At 38.0% G+C, this 9,951-nt stretch overlaps 2 protein-coding genes across 2 annotated transcripts; both read left to right on the forward strand.

Annotated features, from left to right (window-relative positions):
* Positions 1–414: 414 nt before the first annotated feature.
* LOC141674453 (uncharacterized) lies at positions 415–1,102 on the forward strand. Its single transcript, XM_074481160.1, has 2 exons — positions 415–579; positions 827–1,102. Exons 1-2 carry the CDS (start codon positions 415–417, stop codon positions 1,100–1,102), a joined length of 441 nt encoding a protein of 146 aa, XP_074337261.1.
* Positions 1,103–1,117: 15 nt separating this feature from the next.
* LOC141674454 (uncharacterized) lies at positions 1,118–1,465 on the forward strand. Its single transcript, XM_074481161.1, has one exon. It carries the CDS (start codon positions 1,118–1,120, stop codon positions 1,463–1,465), a length of 348 nt encoding a protein of 115 aa, XP_074337262.1.
* Positions 1,466–9,951: the final 8,486 nt, after the last annotated feature.

Raw genomic sequence — 9,951 nt, forward strand, 5'->3', positions numbered from 1 at the left:
CACTTCAAATTTTACATCACTAACAACGATGTTGAGTATGAAGCATTAATCAATGGTTTGAAAATAGCTCTGGAAGTGGGGGTTGTGAACTTTATCGTTCGGAGTGACTCAGAGTTAGTGGTAAATCAAGTCAACGGAGGTTTCCAAGCCCGAGGACCTCGGACAGAGTTATATATGAGATGTGTGCAGATTCTACTAGAAAAGTTTGGAAGTGCCAGGCTAGAAGATGTACCGAGGGAAGAAAATAGCAATGCAAATGCCTTGGCAAAGATGGGGTCGCAAATGGACAGCGTCCAACTTGGGCAAATTCCTCTAAGGATCCAAGAAATCCCAAGTATTCCAGAAGTAGGGGTGTTCTAGACACAGGAGATCACACAAGAAAATTGGATGTCCCCCATTCATAACTATATTCGAATGGGGACTTTGCCAAAAGACAAGTTGCAGGCCCGACGCCTTCGCTACCAGCCGCGAAGTATGTTGAATATGATGGAGTATTGTATAAGAGAGGGTTTAACCAATCACTGTTACGTTGCGTGGGACTGGAAGAAGGAAATTATATCCTTAGGGAAGTACACGAAGGTATTTGCGATAACCACTCGGGGGGTGGTTCGTTGGCATTGAAAGTCCTCAGACAAGGATATTACTGGCCAACCATGAAGATCGTTTCCAACGATTTTCTAATTACTCTAATCCCCGGGACATCTATCACTTCACTGGTGAGTCATTGGCCTTTTGTCATGTGGGGCATTGATCTTATTGGAGAATTGTCTAAAGCCAAGGGGTTGTCAAGTATGCGGTGGTGGCTGTTGATTATTTTACAAAATAGGCGGAAGCTATGCCATTGGCCACGATCATGGCAAAGAAAACCCAAGACTTTGTCTTTAACTCCATAGTCTGCAGGTTCGGTATTCCGTATAAACTCATTTCGGATAATGGAAAGCAGTTTGACAGTAAAGAGCTAAGGAAGCTTTGTCAAGACTTGAACATCAAGAAAGATTTTGCTGCGGTCTATCACCCGCAAAGCAATGGTCAGACAGAAGCCATAAATAAGATTATCAAACACACTTTAAAGGCTAAGCTGGATGAAAAGAAGGGAGATTGACCGGAGGAGATGCCCATGGTCCTTTGGTCTTATAACACAACTCTTAGATCAACCACAAGAGAGTCCCCATTTCTGCTGACTTATGGGTATGAGGTTATGGTTCCCGTGGAAGTAGGAGTCGGATCCCTGCGAAGGGACTTGTTTGTTGAGGAAGATGCGGAAGTTAACCAAAGGCTCCACTCGGATTTGTTGGACGAAGCCAGAATGAACTCTCAATTGAAGCTTGCTGTATATCAGCAGAGAATTGCAAGGTATTTTAATAAGAAGGTGAAGTTCATGCCCTACAAGGTGGGAGATCTCGTGTTGCGAAAAGTCATGCCAAATACTAAAATAGCTCAGCATGGGGTGTTTGGAGCTAACTAGGAGGGACCATACAAAGTCAAAGTTATACTTTGGGAGGGAACATATCGCTTGGAAGATTTGGATGGCAAGCTTATTCCCCGTGCTTGGAATGCAGAGCACCTACGAAAGTATTATCAGTAGGATGTGGCTTTGTCCCCCTCGTGTCTATGATTAACTCTTATGTAATAGACTAGTAGCAAATAAATTCCTCCAAGCCTAGAGGTAGTATACATGACTACGAACCTTGAAACTAGCAGAAGGATAAAATTTTCAAATAATTTCCCCACAGAGCATAGTCGCCATGGGACTTGTATAATTTTTACATTATAGCGCATTATCAATAAAAGAAAAAAGTTGCTTCAAATTTCTATATGTGCTTCGTTTACTTAAAGAAACAGTTAGGGTGCGCCCTAACCAAAAAGGGCCCCCTTAGTAGTAAAGAAAAAGTTATTTGTAATACGTAAAATATATCCATGAAACAATGTTCTCTAATTCAGAAATTGTAATACATCCTATCTAAGAATGTCTGTTAAAAATCAAGGCGCGCTTCTATGAAAGGACGCGCCTCGAGTTTCTGTACACTTAGCAAATTTCAGCAAATGATAAAAGTGTATGATTAAGAAGAAGCTAAGACATAAACTTAAATAAAAAAAGGCGCGCCCTGAAGGTAGAGGCGCCTTGACAAATTTTTTCCTTAAAAGATTGTTAGACAAGAATGTTTACTTTTAAGGCGTGTCTTACCCATTAGGGCACGCCATTAGTTTGGTACTTAGAAACTTTTTGCAGAAGATCAACTTGTTGAAATAAAGATAAATGAAACCTTACGACAATCATAATAAAAGAGTAGCAAAACGGAATATAGTCATACAACCTTGCACAACATCAAAAGAGGGTTGGCTCCTCAAAAGTATTGAAAAACTCAGTTCAAATGCAGTTTAAATATAATAAGTCAGGAAGCGCCCTGAGATTCTCCAGTTGGAGGTTTGGATTGGAGGGGGATTGAGGGATCAACCTCAGGCACATCCTTTTCAGGCTCATAGGTAGGCGTGCCCTCAGCTTCCTCCAACCCAAGCTCAATCCTTTTTTCTTGAATCTCTTTGGCAAACTCCCTCTTGAATTCTGCCATCTCCGCAACAGTTTCTTCGCCAAAATTCTCGAAGCTATATTCAGGATCATTCACCACAAACCCTATCCTATAAAAATGGAAATCATTAGCAAAGGCTTCGTCTGTGATAATCCTACCCTCCTCTATCCAACCAATCCTCTCCTGGTCTTCGAGGTATTAAACCCTCGCTTTGACTTCAGCCAACTCTTGGTGGAGAAATTTAACTTTCTTGTTGGCTATTTCAAGTTGAGAGGTTGAATTTTCCACCTCGCCCTTAAGGAAAGAGATTTCAGAATCTTTGGCTTTTATGTCTTTTGAATGGAGGAAGTCTTTGTCCTTCAGGGTATTCTGCAAAATATTATTTTTGACTTGTAACTATTCAAGACGCGCCTTCTCCTCAAGAATTTTGGCCACCACTTGGTTGGAGTGGATGAATAATTGGCAGGAAGTTTTGAAAGAAGCTCAGGTGGCGTCTTCCAAGCTCATGGCTTGCCACTACTCCACCTCTTCATCTGTAACATTAAGAGAGCCTAGTGGGCCAAGACAATTCAAGGCAGCAGAAGATTCTGAAGGCGCGTCATCTGTCCTTGGCCTTTTTGGCATGCCTTGTCTTTCAGTTAGGTCAATCACTGACTTTTTTGGGATGGGAATAGTTTGGAGAACAGGAGTAGGAGCAGGGATGGAAGCTTGGGCCTTGGGGACATCTTTTTTTGGCTTGGGCTTGTCGCTTGGACGCGCCCCGAATGACTTAGGAATCCTTGGGGGAGCCATCTCTGCACATAACATGAAAAATATTAGTAAAATTTGGCAACAAGGCGCGCCTAATTGTAGGGATGCGCTAAAACAAGGCTGCTAATAGAGGTTTCAGACATGAAATACACAAAGAAATTACTAGAACAGATACAAAATGCATAGTGTAAATGTGCAATCTATTAAACAATAGTAAAAAGTTATAAGGCGCTCAGGTAAAGGGCGTGCCCTAGATAAGGGATATTGAAACAATAACGATGAAATACGATTTGCAATGTTGAAACTAGCAGGTAATGTTTTCCTAACAAAGGGAACGCGCCCGTACTGGAGGACTCGCCATAAAGACATAAAGTAACCAAACCTGAAGGAATCTCTCTTTGAAAGGAGTTGTCTTCCACTTCCTCATCTTCTTCCTTAACTTATTCATCACTATCTAAATCAATAACACCAGAAACAGGGACACCTTTTCTAAATTTTATAAATTTACGCTTTACTCCCACTTGGTCAGAAAGGATTCCAATTCGCATCAGATTGGTCCTAGTGACCAATGTTTTTAGATTCCATCTCTCGGCAGCCACTCTAAGAAGGGCCTCTTCTCGCATTTTGGACGCGCCCTCGAGTGTTCTCACCACTGGTTTGTCTGAGTAAAAGCAATATTATGAGAAATAGAAAATTAATACAAGCTGAGAAAAGGAGAACGAAGGAGGCGCGCCCTTACTTGGAGATGTGTTAAATCTAATTCTTATCCTGGGAATATCGTACAGATAAAAAAAAAATTCCTTCCATCCTTTCTCATGGCTAAGCTTTCCAGAAGAGAAGCCTTTTTTATTATGTTGTTTGTCCACGACCAAATAATAGTATCCATGGTCAGACTTCCTTAGGCTGAAAAAATGACTTATTTCGGCCATTGAGGATTGAGGAAAACCTTAATCTGTATAGAGGATGAATAAGGCAAGGACGAACTTGTAGCTGTTGTGGGAGAGTTGGTGTGGCGCTACATCGTAGAGTTCAATCACCTTTCTAAGGAAAGGATGTAAGGGCACGCCCACACCCAATAAAACCAGCTTAGGACTGGTTACCATTCTAGGGATCCTGAAATTTCTCCCATAGTTGAAAATGTGGGGCTGCATCATGCTGAGAGGGTGCGCCCAAATACCTTCCATATCGTAATACTTCATGAGCCATTCTAGTTGCTCATTAGAACAGGCTGAGGGAAGGCCCACATAAAATAGCTTCTCATGCTCTTTCCTAAAATGTTTCTTCATGGCTTCATTGCACGGCTCGAACTCGTCCCAGTCAAAGTCTAACTCACTATTGGAAACTTCCCAGTGCTGGAAAGGGATTGGAGAAGTGGAGAACTGGAGAGTGTCTTCATCAAAGAAATTCATTTCATCACGAGGAGGCGATGAATTCACTTCAGGCGCGCCCTCGGGAATGGGAGATGTAGGCGCGTCCTGAGATTGTTGTGGAGAAAGGCTTGGGGAAACATCCCTGTAGGAAATTTTAGACGGCCATGCCCCAACATTTACTCCAATTTCTATGCCCCTATACTTATCCGTGTTCAAACTTTCCAACCAATCGTCATCATCCAGTTTTGTACTAGCAGGAATTGGGGATATTTCTTTTTGAACTAGCTTCTGTTTACCCCTTCTTGATTTAGAGGGACGAGATCTTGGGAGTTGTTTGATGATTCTGCCATTATATCACTAACTTTAAACTCTTGAACAAGGCGCGCCTCCTGTTCTAAGAAGTGGGAAGTTCTGTGCGCGTCTAGGTAGTCTGGCTCGAAGGAGATAGGTGGGGGAGAGTAGATCCCTGGCTTACTGCAAAAATCCTTAAATGGATGAAAGGGAGAGGACGCGCCATCTTCTTCCAGCTGTCAAGAAAAGCAACAAAAACATTGAGGGCGCGTCCAGTTCAGAAAGAAAGAGAAGAAAAAGGAGAAGAAAATATGGAAAGCAAATGGTAGAAGGCATGCATACCCTATTCAAGAGTTATACTAGAATGGGTTAAAAGGGCGTTTATCTTATTAATCTTAAGAGGCGCGCCTTGTGATAAGATGGTGCGCTTAATAAAAGGCTAAAACATGTATTGGGGCGCACCTTGATAAGTTATGCCTAAAAACTTACAAGTCTAAGTCTGCTAAAAACTTACAAGATAGCGCGCCGTGAGTTGTTGGCGCGTCCAAGATAAATGTTTGTAATATTTGCTCAAAAAAAAAAGTGGGCATAGGATACTAAAGGATGAACTTCTCAAAAACATAAATTTGAAGTTTAAAACCTTATGGTTTCAGATCTAAACCGTAAAATTCATGTATATACAGATATACACACATATATACACACAGATACATATAATGAACTATGAACAGGAAGTCGAATGGGAAGTATGGCATGCACAATGATTTACTTGATGAAATTCAAAAATATAAAAAGTAACAAATACCTTTATGATCAGAGAAGAAGATCGACCAGAAAAATTAGAGAAATGGTGGAGAATAGGGTCGGTTTCGAACAGATATGACTCCCGCCGGTGTGCTCTTTTGAAAGAAGAGTAAAGTAAGAAAGAGGGTAAAGTAAAAAAGTGAAAACTGAATGATTACCTGTATTTATAGATGGAAGTTATGTGGGATAGCTGTCAGTCCCATCAATCACGTCGGTCACAATTCCCGAAGAAAAAGGGGAACCGTTTTGAACCGTTTGAAATTCTAGGACGCGCCTTGTCTAATTGTCACGACAATCTGAAATTCTGAGCAGAGAAAGATGGGAATTTTAAAAGACGCGCCCTGCTGACGGCACGCCCTGTGAAAAATGTTGATAAATAAGTATATACAAATTTCGATGAAAGATAAGTAAAAATTCCAATCCCATTTCCAATGACATATGGAATTTGGGGAGTAGTTGTTATGCCCAAAAATTAGTATAAACATTATTCAGATTAATATTGATAAAATAATCAAAATTGAGGTACAAACGCCTAAAATTAAGGAACATATAAGACGACCCTCCCTTATAGAAGGAAAGTAGACGCGCCATATGAGTAGGGAAGGACGCGCCCTGGTTTATGAATGATTAATGGAAATGAGCCCCTGTAGATATGGAGGGCACGCCCTCACCAGATGAGGGAGGCGCGCCTTGCTGGTTGGAAGGAAAATACTTGGGAATTCATTACAGGGTTGACCCTTTTACCTTTTGAAGAACTTAGGGCGGAAAATACATGGGAATTCATTACAGGGTTGACCCTTTTACCTTTTGAAGAACTTAGGGCGTGCCTTAAGTTCAAGGATGGCTAGGGTAAAGTTTTAACATGGATGCTTGGATGGGTTCTTTGGAGGATTCAAGGAAGATTGAGATTATTATTACTAACCTATTTGATGCAGGTACTCTATTGAAGAACTCTTTCTTGTAGTACATCTACAGGAAGGCGGTGTCTGTGGTCAGGGTCCTCCAGGGGTATGCCTGGACGAAAGGCCTCTTCCTGTAGTTAATGAGTGTCCTCATTGGAGATGTGGGGTGAATTCTGGTGTGTGCTTTGGGAGCTCTGTCTCTGTAGTCAACGGGTGTCCTCGTTGGGAGACTTCGGAGTATCCTGCGCCTTGCACCCAAACACTTGGGATCACTTGTCCTGTAATCTGGTAGGGGCTCCTTATCGGGGGACAAGGATGCGTCTAACATTTGGGGTGAACCACAGCTATACCTGCGTCCACGGACTAGAGAAACAGCTGGTAGCGGAGGGTTATCCTTGGCTAGGGAGATGCCTTATCCGTGAAGTCTCGAAGCCGCGGACGAGCCTTGGACCTTTGTGGTTGGGCCTCATCGGCGGACATTCCTAAAGCTAGTAGAAGACGGTTTCCAGTAGGTTTCCTACTGGGCATCGGGACAAGAGATCTAAGCCCATTAGGTTTCTTGTTCCCCAAGAACTACGTTGGCTTGATTCCCTATAAATAGGGATATGTAGGTAAATTGCAAGGGGTCAGAAGCGAGAGCGCAAAGGAGCCACCACTAACCATAAGCAATCTCACCCACCAATAATCACCACCATCAAACACTGTTCATACTTTCCGACGAACACTGTTCATCAAATCCATCGGTTACTGCTCACATTTCCGATAAAGAACCACCGTCACAGATCTTGTTTCCGGCTGCGAACCTCTGACTTTGTTGCTCCCAAATTCCTCTATCAACAACAGAGTTCGTAAAAACACCTAATTATGATCCAATTTGATTTACACTATTGGAGCATAAGGCGTATAGGAGACTGTTAGGCCTTTAGAATGGTAGGATACCATTAGGCCTTTAAAATGGTAGGATACCATTAGGCCTTTATATTAAACATCACGTTAGTCGAAAAAGTTGAGATTTTAATATGAGCTGATTTTTAAAATAATAATAATAATTAAATAAGGGTAATTAGGCAATTTCAGCAGATACCGATCGACTATCAAACTTTTAATATTTCGTCTATTATAATATAGTATAGATTATAGAAGATAATTATGTCAAAGTAATAAATTAATTAAGTTGGGCAATTATGTAATTTCAGCGAGTACAGATCGACTACCTAATTTTTAATGTTTCGTTTATTATAATATAATATAGATATTTATCAAAATTATTATGTTTTGTAATTGAGTGTAATTATAATTATAAGGACCGTTTAAAATCTAATTATATAAGAATTTTATTATGATTTGAATTGACCGACCGACCAACAAAATTTTTAATATTTCGTCTATTATATAATATATAGATAGATAGATTTGAATAATATAGACATTAACACAAAATTTAAATTTAAATTTGTAGAAAACTTAACTTTTATATCAAATTTAATAATACAGAGTTTAATATGAATTAAAATTTAAATTGGTGGATGAAGTTGACCTTGCGATGCACGGATCTTTTTTTAATATTATATACCTTTATAAAAAATTATTTGAATTGAAATCTTAAATTTTCTCATTTAATTTTTTAAAATGATATGATTTCACGAAAAATATTTTAATGCACGTATAAGTTCATGATTATTTTAAAAGATATATTAAAAAAGACAATGATGCTTATTGATTATGTAGTTTTATTAATATTTCTACGTATTTTTAACAAAAAAATTATATTACATTTTAATTAAAAGTTATGTTTTAGTTCAGATCAATAATGTATGAATTTTGTTTAGTCTAATATTAACTTGATTTTATCCTGAATCAATAGTTTAAATTATTGTGTTTACCCGAGACTAATTACACCGACAAAATTCAATTAATTATTTTTAGTTTGATTTTAATTTTTTAAGCCCGATTCAATATGATAATTTTGTTTTAACCCGAACAAATAGTACATATGATTTTGTGTTAGTCGAATTATATTTTGATAAATTAACTTTTGATAGTATAGATATAGATATCTATTATATTTGTATAATAATTAAATTATTTTCAATAGTAAAGTTTGTTATAAGAATTAATTAAATAAAAAATAAATTAGTAGAATAAGTTGACTTAGTATTAGTTAGAATAATATAATATTAATATGAATATGAATTTAAATTTAAATTTGTTGAAAACTTGATTTTAATATCAAAATATTATGATACAAGTTTTAATATGAATTAAAATTTAAATTGACTTTGACCTCTATTAATTAGAAACAGAATGAAATTTATAATATTTTATAATAAGGTATAAATAGATAGATAGATAGATATAGATAATTATCCAGTGATGCATGTACGATGAGAAGAGGTTAATGTTACATTTACAAACTATACACTTTTGCGTTTCTGGAGACCAGATCTTAGGCACGGCCTCAACATCGGATCCTTATTGGGCTCCTTTCTGGATTTATACTTTATACCTAATTCACTTTGTATGCAATGAAAAACTCAAATCAGTATAACCATCCAGTTGGCAAGAAGAGGACTCAGATTGTATTATAATTTAAATATGAAATTGTTTCGACTACAGGTAAGTCGGTTAAACCAATAGGATAAAAGGGCTGCAATGAACAAAATTATTGCAAGTAAAAGACAATGTAGTAGTTTAGGAAGAGGTGCAATGAGTGAAGGTGTTGCCTTATTTGTTTCCGAATATATTGACAATACTTTTATAATGTTGTTGTAAATTAGAGTGTACATCAGTACAACTACATCATATTAAGATTTGATTTTGGCCGGCGGTAAATAAACCGAGTTGTTCCTCGACTCGATAAGGGCTTGGTCCGATCGGTTTGTTAAGACTCGAATTTGAACTAAAAAATATGTGCGTTAAGTTTAACAAGTTGGAGCCGAGTTTTAATATGTGTGGCTCGAAATTGGTTTGAATTGATTCGGCTCGAAATCGGTTTGAATTGATTCGGCTCGAAATCGGTTTGAATTGATTCGGCTCGAGATCGGTTCATTAAAACTCAAAAAAAATATAGATATATTCTGATTTCTAAATACATTTCATACATTTTAAGTGTAAAATTATACCCAAATTTCTAATTCAGTGTTCATTTCAATTATTCAAGGATAATAGTTTTAAATTTGAGTTTTTATCGTGTCTCAATTAATAGTAAATTGGTCAAAGTAGATTTTAACAATTTTTTTAATCTAATTATTATTGTTCACAAACAATTAAGAGTTTGAGATCGGTTCGGCTCGTTTTTTTTCAATT

The sequence above is a fragment of the Apium graveolens genome, chromosome 7, assembly GCF_009905375.1.
Source record: "Apium graveolens cultivar Ventura chromosome 7, ASM990537v1, whole genome shotgun sequence".
Classification (NCBI taxonomy): domain Eukaryota; kingdom Viridiplantae; phylum Streptophyta; class Magnoliopsida; order Apiales; family Apiaceae; genus Apium; species Apium graveolens.

Excerpts from the sequence above, each read along its gene's own strand:
- LOC141674453 (XM_074481160.1), top strand. The coding sequence starts at position 415 with ATGGGGACTTTGCCAAAAGACAAGTTGCAGGCCCGACGCCTTCGCTAC. Across the intron at positions 580-826 it reads CCTTAGGGAAGTACACGAAG|GCGGAAGCTATGCCATTGGC; the intron begins GTATTTGCGATA and ends TTTACAAAATAG.
- LOC141674454 (XM_074481161.1), top strand. The coding sequence starts at position 1,118 with ATGGTCCTTTGGTCTTATAACACAACTCTTAGATCAACCACAAGAGAG.